The 13,499-nt window shown below is 39.0% G+C and overlaps 1 protein-coding gene across 21 annotated transcripts in view; it reads right to left on the reverse strand.

The window, feature by feature from the left end:
- LOC120079859 (origin of replication complex subunit 1B-like) overlaps window positions 1-13,499 on the reverse strand; it is a 79,427-nt gene that overhangs the window by 38,205 nt on the left and 27,723 nt on the right. For all 21 annotated transcript variants that reach the window (XR_005482360.2, XM_039034292.2, XM_039034293.2 and 18 more), the window contains 8 exons: window positions 13,281-13,432; window positions 13,104-13,203; window positions 12,740-12,862; window positions 12,454-12,612; window positions 12,288-12,345; window positions 11,718-11,896; window positions 5,341-5,470; window positions 4,456-4,526 (listed from right to left, as the gene is read on the reverse strand). Coding sequence is in view for 20 of the 21 variants with exons in the window: in XM_039034292.2 (XP_038890220.1) it covers window positions 4,456-4,526; window positions 5,341-5,470; window positions 11,718-11,896; window positions 12,288-12,345; window positions 12,454-12,612; window positions 12,740-12,862; window positions 13,104-13,203; window positions 13,281-13,432 (972 nt within the window). In the remaining variant the exon portion in view is untranslated. The remainder of the gene's footprint in view (window positions 1-4,455; window positions 4,527-5,340; window positions 5,471-11,717; window positions 11,897-12,287; window positions 12,346-12,453; window positions 12,613-12,739; window positions 12,863-13,103; window positions 13,204-13,280; window positions 13,433-13,499) is intronic.

The raw sequence follows: 13,499 nt of genomic DNA on the forward strand, positions 1-13,499 counted from the left end.
AGTTACACCGATTTCAATTTGGTTCGGCTCAGTCAGTCTGGTTCAAATCCGCTTTTCAAATTAGCTCATGGAGCCTATGTTTTCATTTAGGGGTATCATCTGGTTTCTGTTCAATCTCGTCAATTGATTCGCTCTATCTTCATCTTTTCGAGAACAGTTATCAATGTCAACCAATGGTTAGTCCAATAATAGGCTGCAGCCAGTGACTAAACTCAGAAGGGGTTGAAGGGAGGGCTGGATGGCCAGGGTTGGGGATTTTAGTCTCGGCAGTAAGGTCCTCCCCGGTTAGAAATAGGGTAGTTAGGTCAGCAAGCAGGGTTTCTTCCGGAATTGGCTCATCTTGATCTTTTGAATTGATGAGCCAATCGTTTTCCTCTGTATTAATACTGAAAGGGGAATCAGGAGGGCAATCTCTCTCAATGATTGATTGAGGTTTAGGGGTGAAAATAGGGGTTTCTTTTGGTGGTGGTCTAGCCGAGTTGTAAGGGGGAAGAGAAGATGGATAATCTGACCTGGAATTAAAAGGCTGCTTTGGAAAAGAAGGAATTTTGGCTTCTTGGGGCTGGGTGGAGACTGAGTTAAGGGTGAGTCCGAGGCTTTTGGGGTGTTCCCTCAGGTGCTTTCTTCTGATAAAGTGCTTGGGAAAAGTTTTGAAGAGGCAAGAGGGGTGGCGGGCTCTATTTAGCCATTTCTGGTTTGTTTTGCTAGGTTTAAGGGCTGGTTTAATGTTCAGGGGAGGAAGAGGAGGCTTGAGGGATGCAGAGACAGAGGTAAAGATTGCTCTATTAGGACAAGGGAGAGCAAAGCAAGGAGAGGATCGGATGTTTGAGGGTAAAGAAGGCAGGAAGGTTGAATAATCTGGAAAAACAGGGGAGGGCAGGGGAGAGGAATTGAGGCAAAGAACAAGGGAAGAGGAAAGCTGATGAGTTGCTTGGGTTTCAGGCTTGGCTAAGACATGCTCAATTGAGGGGAGCACCACATTGCAAGGGACACAAAATTTTGCTTTCGTTTTTCTTTTTGGCACCGGTGATTTTTCAACTTCTTTCTCTTTCATCTTAATGGCAACAGATGAATTAATATCTAACTGTGGAACACGAGGGGTTTTCAAATTTAAACAAGGAGCCTTATCTGAAACAACAATTAAATCAGGAGGCTTTTTGATTTCCTTTAATATGCCAGAGGATCTTTCAGATGACTGCGGCTGCAAGGAGAGCTTTTCGACTTCCTTTGAATTAAAAAAAAGCCTTTTCAAAAGGCTGTGGCTGTGAGTGAGGGGGGGCTTTTCAACTTCCCCTATTTCTCCCAGATTGATGATTGAAGTCTGTGGCTTTTGGATTTCTTTCAACTTTTATGCTTTTGCACTTGGACTTCGTGAGAACTTAGGCTTGGATTTATTTGACAATAGGAAAGACCAATTGGATAAATCAATTACATCAAATTGGGAGGAGGCATCTTCATCCTTTAGAGCATCTTGTAACCGAACTAGGTCTATTGGGTTGGAGAAGTCGTTAAGCAAGACTTTAGGGGGTAGTTTTGAAGGCTGATGACAGCAAGCAATATCACCAAAGTTTAAGTAAATACTTCCACGAATATCATCCTTAATTTCAGTGGTGGCTGGCATGAATCCACATAAATTCTTCCTTACTTGAATTTTTGCTTCTAAACAGTTGATGAGATTAAGAGTTTCTGATGCAATAGCAATTAAACCACCAAAATAAGCCCCAATTGCTTCAAAAGTTTTCCTACACCAATAATCTAAGGGAAGGTTTTTGATGGTTGCCCATAATCTTGCATTACTGAGGGCCTTCCATTACTGAATGAATTCCATTTTTCCAGATGAAGATGAAAAGGGCCGAACTTAGTCCATTTACCCTGAATTGGCACTTTTTCGTTAAGGTTTCCTTGGCTTAGTTTGATGAGGGCTTTGTCTGCAAACAGATGATTGATGATGACATTGGTGCCTAGACACTTACTTAGTTCTACCACAATTTCCTTCCACCCATTTGATGCCATAAGTCTTGAGATAATCCAGAGGTTACTAAAATTTTCAGGCAAGACATCATCATTCTTCTTTAACCAGACAGTAGGATTGCTCTGTTTCTTCACATGTGGAGTAGGGAAGGATGGGAGGGCAGAGTTCCCACAGAAAGGTGGAGTAGGGCTGGTACGACCGGCTGGACTATGTTTAGGAGAGGGAGGAGATGAAGAAGAACTAACCTGGAGAACAGGGGATTTTCTGAAGTATTGGATGCAGCTATCGATCATCTCCTTAAAGTCTTGCCAGCCTGCTTTTTCGTTGCCGAACGGGAGGTGGATGTTCCTTCTTCCTCCTGTGATTGGCCATACAACACATTCTACAAACCAACTCTCCTTTGCACAAAATTTGGCAAGCCTCATGATGCTTTGATCAACTCTTTCCTTTAGAAGGAAAAACTCAAAGGTGGAACCATACAGTAGTCTGCGAAAGCTCTCAAGAAGCCATTTAACTGAGGTTAAGGAGAGAAGAATGGACTGTCCTTTTTTTATGTATTTTAAAAGGAAGTTCGATCCTTCTTGCTCCATATGGAAGGCATGGTCAAGGATACGGCAAGAGAAAGAAGTCATGGCTGGAAACAGGGCAGAAACAGAGTGAGAGAGGAGTTCGGTGGAATGATAGGAGCCAAAAGAAGGCTGGAAGGAGAGGGATGAGGGAGGCGGTCAGAAGGAGGGAAGGTTAGGGAGGGCATGGTGAGCTCCGGTGGGGTGTACGGAAGGGAGGGCGTGGGGGAAGGGAGAAAAGGAGGAAAGAGCAGAGAGCATTTTTTATCATTAATAAAGATTATCTTGAAGTTTTCTTGGAGTTTATCCATTAAATTGGTATCAGAGCATTTTGATCCAACGCGACTTCTTCCCTCGGATCAACTTCAAATGGATGCGGAAGCTTCCTCTTAGACTAAGACTTTGGAGAGCAGAATGGCCTCAATAGAATCAGTCGTGAGCGACATCAAGAGTTAAGTGGGAGACCTGCAGACGATGTTGGCACAAGTGTCCCAACATTTGGATATTCAAAATCCAAAGGATATTCAAGGACAGCAAGTACAAGACAATCAGAAAAACAAAAGGTGCCTTCGAATCAATAAGAACCTGAAAGAATGTGAGCAAGAAGAGGTGACTGGGACATACGTTGATCAATCTGAAGCAAGAATTCAAGAACCAATCAAGAATCATGTTAGAACGAATCGGGTCATTCATAATCCCCCAAAGGTACATAATTGTCCAGCAAGAATTATCAATTGTCAACCAAGAATTCAACCACAAGAGCTGCAAATGCCAAGATATATGATGCAAGATCCGAACTCCTCTGATGAAGATGAGAACTACCATTTTGGAAATCAAGAAAGGAGGGGTTTTAGACCGAGCAAACAGCATTATTATCAAGAAAATCAAGATTACCAGATGAAGGTAGATCTCCCAAGTATAGATGGCAGAATGGATGTTGAGGCTTTCTCATATTGGATCGAGAATGTTGAGAACTTTTAATATGCCAACACACCAGAGGATAAAAAATTGAAGTTGTATCCTTCAAATTTCAAAGGGGGGCATCAGCTTGGTGGGATCAATGGGATACAAAGAGGCGCTATTATGGCAAACCACCAATCAAATCTTGGCCTAAGCTGTTTCGGTTAATGAAGAAAAGGTTCCTCCCCCTCAATTATCAATTCTCAACAACTCCTGTACAATCACTATCAATTATGTAAACAAGGGTACCACTCCATTCTTGATTATACGGAGGAGTTCCACCATTTAGGGGCTCAAAATAACCTCCCCTGAAACAGAGCATCAACTTATCTCAAAATTCATTCCTGGCCTTCGTGAAGAGATCAAAGAAGTTGTCAAGTTACATCCAGTGGCTTATTTGGTTGATGCTATTACATTAGCCACTACTATTGAAGAAAGCACTGAAATAGAACAGCCCAAGACCTATCAATGAAGACAACCATGGGCTCGGGAACAAAATTTCCCTCGCAAGACCTCAACTGAACAATCAAGACAGCCACCCCAAGGATCTACTTCCAATCAGCAACCCAAGAAAGATGATTCCAGCACAAGGCAGACACCTACAAAGGCACCGGACAGTAACCCTTCCAAAAGAACTCCAAACCCTTACAATAGACCAACTCTAGGGAAGTGTTATCATTGTGGTCAGCAAGGCCACCTATCCAATGAGTGCCCCCAACGTAGAACCTTAGCGATTCAAAAAGATGACACCCAAGAAGAGGCCGGATTGTGTGAAGAACACACTGACGATCTTGCTTACATACAAACAGATGATGATGACCAACTCTCTTGTGCTCATCAGCAGGTCTTGTTATACTCAAGCAGAAAACATCATAAACTTACTCAACGTAGAAAAAAATTATACTCAAGCAGAATACGTCTTTGATAAAGTAGACTTAAGGAACTACATAAACTTACTTGAATATGAGGTGCTTGAAACATTTCTTGAATCGCTGCTTCCACTTCAGCTATTCCAACATGTGTTTTCACTGAAATGCAGAAATATGAGTTTAAATACCCAAATACTGACTCCTAATTAAATTTCAGAGATATATTTCTTTCCAAATAAAATTTCAGAAGTCATTCTAAACACTTGTTTCTAGGAGCAGGATGTCGCAACCTTTACACTATTATATCAGACCAAACATCTAAAGTTTCAACATAAGATCCAGGACTTACATCTACGAAAATTTCAAAAAAAATACATAAACAAATAAATAACCCATTTAAGCAGCTTAGCAAAGGTGAACATGTATTTTCCATGATTGAAATTCCATTTTCATGTGAAATATGAAGCTTCTTAGTGATAAGATTTCGAGCAGCAGTCAGGAAAATTTTCTAGCGATCCTTCTTTACTTTTTTCTCTTCTTTTTCTTTTTTTCTTTAGAGTTACTTTGTAATTCAGTTTCAGAACCAGCTATGCCGCCTGCAAACTTTCTTACTGGACCAGAAATGGAACAAAGACAGTAGCTTCCATGATGGTATCGTTGAAGATTAACAATGAGACTCAACGCTAGATAAAAGTATTAGGGTAGCTCCTACTTCCTGTCAGTACAGCCATGGACAGTTTTCTCGCTCACATAGGAAGGACAAAAATTTGGCAAATAGTAGCCAAAACCTAATACACCCTAAACACATCCAACAAAAGAAATTGTACCTTGCCATGTAAGTGCAAGGAAGCAATGGGGAAACCACCTAAAAGCAACAAAATATCTGGTAGCTTAAATAGGCTTTTAACTTTCATGGGCACAACATTTGCTTCGAAAATTTGTAATACCAAACTTGACTAGATAAAATTTATACCAATAATAACAGTGTCGGAAGTAAAACTCGGTTTCTTCATAAGATGCTTCTTTAAATGATAATCCGTAATTTCAGCTGCACGCCTACATATCTCTAGAGCACGACGCGCATCTCCTGAAATAGCAGCTACCTGACATGATTTATACCATGATGATCAAGTAAATAACACTCTGGATTACAAGTGCAATAATATTATGCTATGCTATTATTTGAAATTTATGGTACATAAATCATTTTATTTATAACTTGGGTAAATTATATTTTTTGTCCCTGAGGTTTGAGATTTGTGTCTACTAAATCACCAATTGATCCAAAAACTTAAGCTTGTAGATGAAGGTAAATTTAATTGTATATCATCTAACACTCTCTCTCACTTGTGGGCTTGAAATACAAAAAGGACCCAACAAGTGGAAATGAATATTAATTGGGGAGGAAATAACAATGCAGGGGTTTGAACACAGGACCTCTTGAACCAACCTGCTCTAGTACCATATTAAATCATTGATTGACCCAAAAGCTTAAGTTTGTGGATGAAGATAAATTAATTATATATCATCTAACAGTGTCAATCTATCCCTAGATTTCAAAAGTGAACAATCAAGTCCCAACATTTAGAAGATGCCCAATTTCAGTCCCTCTATTAACACAATCCATTCAATACTTAACCGTTTGCTAACATGCTATTTTTAAACTTAAAATAATAATTATATTTATTATAATTAAATTAAAATTAAAAAAAAATTAAAGAGAAGAAATTCTCTCTCCTCTCCTCCACCCTTTTTCCCTTTCCCCTTCCCCTCCCCCTCCCCTTTCACCCCTCTCCCATCAGCTACATTCGTCGTCCTACTACAACCACCATCGTTGTTGTTGTGACTTGTGATGTGAATCTAAAAAAAAAAAAAAAAAAAAGATGAACACAAGGACGTTTCTCGCTGTTCACCTTTTGTTTCTGTTTCTTACTCTCCCCCTGCTTTCTTTCTTCTCGCCATTCATGGCCATGCTTCTTGATCTAGTTTGCTGGTATGGCTCTTCCCTGTCTTTTTTTATCCTCGTCTTTCTGCCCTAGATTTGATATTGGTTTTCAATCACTCCCATTAAATTTTAAACCTCTTCCAATAATGCACTGTATGGTGTCTAATCATACTGGGGATGATTTTTCAATTTCTTATGTTGCGCGTCAAGTGGGTTTTTATGTGGGAGTATTGCCCTTTTGAATATTTCTCTTCTACTTGTGAAATTGGCCATTGACACGAGGATAACATTAAGATCTCGATGTATTTTGAGGTGAATTTTATCTTCTACACTTGACTTGAAGTAGGATCTTGATGTTCAGGGCTAATGGTTTCCATGTTTGAGATACTTTGATGGAGCTATGGATGCCCTTTTATAGATTTTTTATTTTGTATTTTTTATTGACGGAGTGAATGTTCAAGAATGCAACGACCTTTTATCTCCATTGAATCGGAAAATGATGGATACTACTCAGCATCGGTAGGAAGGTGAATGGATAGGGAGAAGAATGGAGGGATGGGTAAGAAAGGTTAAGTTGAGAAAGCATGGTGGATTCGGAGGGAGAGGTGAGGGGTTGGCTTGGGGGGAGAGAGGAGGGAGACATTTAGCGATTGTTTAAAATAGAGGCAGCACCCACAATGGATAATTCTGAAGTTTTCTCATTCCCTCCCCTCAACAAGAGCAACATACCCTAGAAACTGCATTCCTTATTGGAAGACTATGAAATCACCCTTGGATGATCAAGTTCGTTTGGGGAAGACAGTTGGCATTGAATATTCTGTCAAGATAGCCGATTGGCCTCGATGAAGATAGCCTCATCAAATATAAGGGGACTAGGAGATAAAGACAAAAAGAGTGACTATTAAAAGATTTTTGAAGAAATTAAATCCAGATCTAGTGTTAATTCAAGAAACAAAGAGAGATAAGTTTGATAGGGCTTTCATCAAAAGCATATGGAGCTCAACGGAGGTTGGTTGGTTTTACATTGAAGCAATAGGCAGATCAGGAGATATTACCATGTGGGATGAGGGGAAGATTTCAGTAATAGAGGACATCAAAGGGGAATGTCCTTAACAGTCAAATGCTTGTCTATATGCAAAAAAGTGTGTTGGATAACAAACGCTTACGGCCCAACAAATTATAGAGAGAATCGCCGTGTTCAAGCTAATCACTATGTAGAGCCATGGTGCATTGGAGGAGATTTTAATATGACCCGCCGTGTTCAAGAGCGATTCCCTATTGGAAGAATGACTAAAGGAATGAGAAAATTCAATAAATTCATCGAAGATACAAATTTTCCGGAAATTCCCCTATCTAATGGAAGATTCACATGGTCAAGAGAAGGTATGATAGTTTCACGATCCCTTATTGATCAATTCTTCATATCAAACAATTGGGAGGAAGTTTTCGACAATTCAAGAGTGGTTAGACAAGCTAGAATTCTATCCGATCACTTTCCCCTACTATTTGAAGTAGGAGCATTCGAATGGGGTCCAGCCCCATTTCAATTTTGCAATAGTTGGTTAAATGTCAAAGAATGTTGTAGATTGATTGAAAGAAAATTGGAGGTAGACTGCCAGCAAGGATGGGTCGGCTATGCTATTGCTTCAAAGTTAAGAAACTTGAAATATGCTTTTAAAATTGTCAGATTCAAAGAAAAACAGGAAGAGTAAGGAAGAGTTCTTGCTGAAAGAAATTGAAAGAAGAGAAATTGTCGTTGAAAACATAGATCTCGATGAGCTGGAACAAAGCATCAGAATAGCACTAAAAGCAGAATTAATATCTCTTTACCAAGTGGATGAAAGAAACCTCTTGCAAAAAAGCAAGTTGAATTGGTTAAATTTGAGTGATGAAAACACATCGTTCTTCCATCGGTTTTTAGCAGCAAAAAAGAGAGAAAAAAATTGATCTCAAAACTATTCAACGACCAGGGCATATCAACCAAATCATTTAGAGAAATTGAAGACCTTATTTTAGGCTTCTATACATCCCTCTACTCCAAGGCTGATGGAGTAAGGTCAATCCCTATCAACCTGCAATGGGCAAAAGTATCAAGAGTGCGAAACAGTCAGCTTGTGGCCAGTTTTACAAACCTGAAATTAGAAGAGCAGTAAAGTCATTGGGAAGGAATAAAGCCCCCCAGTCCGGACGGATATACTTCAGAATTCATCCTTAAATTCTGGGATTTATTTAAAGATAGCTTCACGAAGCTTTTTGAGGAATTTTATGGCAATAGAAAGCCTAATTCTTGTGTTAAAGAGAATTTCATTTGTTTAATTAAAAAAAATGGATACAGTGATGGTTAAAGACTTTAGGCCCATTAGCTTAACCAACTTACTTACAAGATAGTAGCAAAAGTCCTTGCCGAAAGAATCAAAGTTATCATGCCTGCATTTATTAAAGGAAGATAACTCCTTGACCCTATCCTCATCGCCAACGAAGCCATGGAAGAGTACAGATCCAAGAAGAAAAAAGGTAGGGTTCTAAAGCTTGGTTTAGAAAAGGCATTTGATAGAGTGGATTGGGATTTTTTGGAGAAAGTTCTACAAGGAAAAAATTTTGATCCTCGTTGGATCTCCTGGATAATGGGCTGTGTTTCCAAACCAAAATTCTCTGTTTTTATTAATGGAAGGCCTAGAGGTAAAATTAAGGCTACAAGAGGCATTAGGCAAGGAGACCCACTTTCTCCTTTTCTATTCCTATTGGTTAGTGAGGTTCTAAGCTTGCTGATTGCAAGACTGCACGAAAAAAGGGAAATATGAAGGCTTTCTCGTGGGAAAAGATAAGGTGCATATCTCCATTCTTCAGTTTGCTGACGACACCTTATTATTCTGCAAACATCATGATGAAGTGATTGAAAATTTAACAAGATCTCAATCTTCGAATGGTATTCCAGCCAAAAGGTAAATTGGGAAAAATCTACAATTTGTGGGATCAATGTAGAGGAAAATAAGCTGATTTCAGTAGCTGCACAACTTTATTGTAAAGTGGAGCATCTACCTTTGATGCATCTTGACTTACCGTTGGGAGGATATCCCAAAAAAGTGTCATTTTGGCAGCCGGTCATTGACAAACTGCAAGAAAAGCTAGATAAATGGAGAAGATTTAACTTATCTAGAGGAGGGAGGCCCACTCAATGTAAGTCCATCCTTTCAAACTTACCTACCTACTACTTGTCTCTATTTTTGTTGCCAGAAAAAGTGCTCGGTATTTTGGAAAGAACCATGAAGAATTTTTTCTGGGAGGGTCACAAAGGAGAGAAGATCAATCACCTAGTAAAATGGGAGCTTGTTACTAAGGCCCAAGAGGATGGAGGGCTTGGCTTTGGTGGTCTAAGAGCAAGAAATCTGGCTCTCCTAGCCAAATGGGGGTGGTGGCTAATAAATAATGAAAATACTCTTTGGAGTAAAGTAGTAAAGAGTATACATGGAAGAGATATGTTCAATTGGCACACTTTTGGAAAAGTAAGCCTTAGCCTTTGCAGCCCATGGATAAGCATTTCAAGATCTTGGCTAAAGGTAGAAGCTTTGGCAGTTTACAAACTTGGAAATGGGAGCAGAATTGCATTCTGGTTTGACCCTTGGTCAGATAATACTCCATTAAAGGTAAGTTTCCCGAAACTATTCAGAATAACACTTATTCCCAATGGCTCGGTCATGGAGCATTGGGATTCCTCCACCTCCTCATGGCCCATCAATTTCCGTAGATCTTTAAAAGAGGAAGAGATTATGGACTTTCAAAACTTGTTGGGCATCATTTCTAAGATATCAATGCGGGATATCCCTGACAAGAGCTCATGGTTGCTTGATCTAATGGATCTTTCTCGGTGAAATCTCTTGTTACACATTTATCATTGGCCTCCCCTCTAGAGAAACATTTGATGAAAGCTCTATGGAAATCCAAAAGCCCTCGGAAGGTTAATATCACGATTTGGATCATGCTGTTCGGGCTTCTTAATTGTTCCTCAGTCATGCAAAAGAAAATGCCTACACATTGTCTTTCTCCTAATAGGTGTGCCCTTTGTAAAGCCGATTGGGAGGATCAGCACCTCTTCTTCGACTGCAAGTATGCTAGAAACTGCTGGGAGAAACTCTTTGATTGTTTTAATACTAGTTAGGTGTTTGGAAAAGTTTTTAAAGAAAATGTGTTACAGGTGCTCGTGGGGCCAAAGTTGAAGCCGGCACCAAAACTCCTTTGGATTAATGTTGTTAATGCTTTGCTTACAGGCTTATGGTTTGAAAGAAACCAAATCGTTTTTCACGATAAAGAGACTCCTTGGTTTTCTCGTTTCGAGACAACTAAACTGAATGCCTCCTCATGGTGTTCTCTGTCAAAGACCTTTGCAGACTATTCAACTCATGATATATGTATCAATTGGAGAGCCTTCATAAACCCTAATTTCTAAGCTGTTGCCCCTAATTATACGCCACTCTTCCACCATAGATTGACAAACTTGTTTACTGATTGCAAATTCATCATGTTCAGATTTGAGACAGCTCGTCTTAAACCTTCATCACCGTGTTCTCCTTCCAAACCTTTGAAGACTTCTCCATTCAAGACATCAACCTTAACTGGATTGCCTTTGTATTTGCCTTTATCTTTCCTTCTTCGTATTATCTAGATGGATGTGTCTAGATTTTTTGTCATTTGTATTTAGACTTTATATCTTTGTGCTAGCTTTCATTTTTCATTGTAATACTTTGGATTCGGTCTAGTCCCAAGTTGTTCTTGGGAATGTGTTCTCAGTTTGTTCCTTTTTGGATGTGATGAGAGTGCTATGGGGATGTCAACCTAGTTGAGATGTCCGGGTGCACTCGCTAATCCTTTTGTTTGGATTTGTTTTGAATGGTCTCTTCGTGTATTTCCTTTCTCTTTGTACTATCTATTCATTATCTTAATGAAGAGGCTTGTTTTCTTTTTCCACAAAAAAAAAAATTGACAGTGTGGATGTGGGTTTTCATTGGAATGTGGGGGAGAGGAGAGAAGAAGATGAAGGGGAGGAAAAAAAGTGTCGGCGGAAAGGATCGGTGTCATTGCCAAAAACTAGGGAGGGGGAAGGGGGAAGGGAGGGTGAGGGGGGAATGAGTTTTTTTGGTCTTTTTTGATAGTTATAATAATTATTTTCATTTTCCATTATTTTTACTTTTATTATTCTATTTTCAAAAATATGACGTCAGTGCCTCTATTAATAATTAATGAATTCTATTGCTTGAGGGATTGAACTTGAGCATTTCATTAATGTCAGAAACTTGACTGTTCGATTTTGAGACCTAGGAACAAATTTGACATAAATCTTAACCCTAGGGATCAAAAGTGCAATTTATCCTAAAATAAATAAATAACATATAGATATAAAAACCAACTACCTTTCTCGATGCAAATTCAATAGCTTGTTTCTCAAATGCATTGATTCCTTCGAGGCGGCTTGAAATGATTTCTTGAAGTTGCTGATAATTATAGGGGCCAAAACAAAGCCTTTCAATACCCATTCGGCTTGAAATTCGAGGAAGCAACTTCTCAGGTAGGTCCATGGTATTTGCAATTCCTAAATAAATTTTTATCAGATCAAGGTTACTAAACTCCAAAAACTACCATCCAACTATCACTATCCTCTAAAGGTTTGATAAACCATTATTGCATGCTCCCAAGGGCCTGTCCAAACACTAGATAGATCATGGATGAAGCTCTAATAGATCTATGATCACATTACAATAACCTAAATCTGTCGTCTAGAATAGAGAATATCGAAAAGATTTCTTTTCAATCTTTATGGTCTCCAGAGCCACAGGTTAGACCAATTGACCATCTTTTAATGCTTGAGAACTTTTTTAAAGAAAGAGAAGGAGAAGAATGGAAGTTCACATTAGAAAACACCGAGAGGATAAAGTGATAAAGGGAAGAAGAGCAGAGGAGCAGAGAGCAACATCAGTGAGTACCTATCACAATCAACTTTGCTTGTGGCTTTGTAGGCCAATCAAGAATATTGTATAGAACCTGTTAGAATTATTTAAAAAAAGGAAAGGAGAGAGATCAAAAGCCACATTTAAAGATAAGTAATGAAGTAGCTTTTGGTTAAACAAGCTCAGAAAGTGCAATACTTACTGACTGATTTCTTGTTACAAGAAGATCAAGTTCATCAATGAGCAGAATGCAAGGTCGCTCATCCTCCCTGCAATTATTTACATCTGAAAACCGTTTGGTCAACAACTGAAGTGCCTTTTTCCAATTAACCCTGTGCCCAGTTAATGCTTCATGTATAACCTGAAATAGTATAGAGCATTATTTTTTTTATGAGAATTACAACTTTTATTGAGAAAAGATGAAAGAATATACGGACATATAAAAAAACCAGCCACAAAAAGGGAAGGCAAGTCAACACCGTTATTACCCTGTATATATTTTCTGGTGCTGCCAGCTTTAGACCATTAACCTCCACAAAGCAATGAGGCCTTATATTTCCTGCATCAACTTTAGCCTGCAAGTTCCTCATTACTGACAGCACACTCATTGTCTAGATTCCAGAAAGAAAAAAAAAAGCACGTTATGATAATATTTTTCTAAATACAGGAGGAAAAGGAAAATCTAGGTTAAACATTAAAAGTACCACTATCCAAGGAACTTTATAGGTATGATCAGTTTTCTCTCTCTCTCTCTCTCTCTCTCTCTCTCTCTCTCTCTCTCTTAACTTTTTTTTGGAAAAGGAAACAGATTATAGGTATGATCAGTTGCAGGCTACAGAAAGTAGACATTACCTTGCCTGTTCCTGGAACACCATGGATGTACAAGCATCGCCCCAAGCATTGATCATCACGTAAAGCACTTTCTATAAATGTAGTTATCTCCTCAATTTCTCTAGATTAACAGAAATGTTCAATCAAAGGAAAGAAAAATTACCCATCAAGAAGAATATTTATCAAGTTTCCACTCACTTATTTCTACACGGTAGAGACTTGGGTAGTGACGCCAACATGAGGGTTGCCTTTGCTCTTTCCAATTCAGTCTGTTTGTGGCATCTTATATGCGCTGGGATCTTCTTAGCTCCTATCTTTTGTAGTCCACAAAATCGTCCTTTCCTTGAATTCTGATCATGCATCATAGCACTCAACAGGGGCGGTTTGCATGAACAAAGCCAAAATATACATGCAATA

The sequence above is a fragment of the Benincasa hispida genome, chromosome 6 (assembly GCF_027475165.1).
Source record: "Benincasa hispida cultivar pf3 chromosome 6, pf3_genome.v1.1, whole genome shotgun sequence".
NCBI classification, from domain to species: Eukaryota; Viridiplantae; Streptophyta; class Magnoliopsida; order Cucurbitales; family Cucurbitaceae; genus Benincasa; species Benincasa hispida.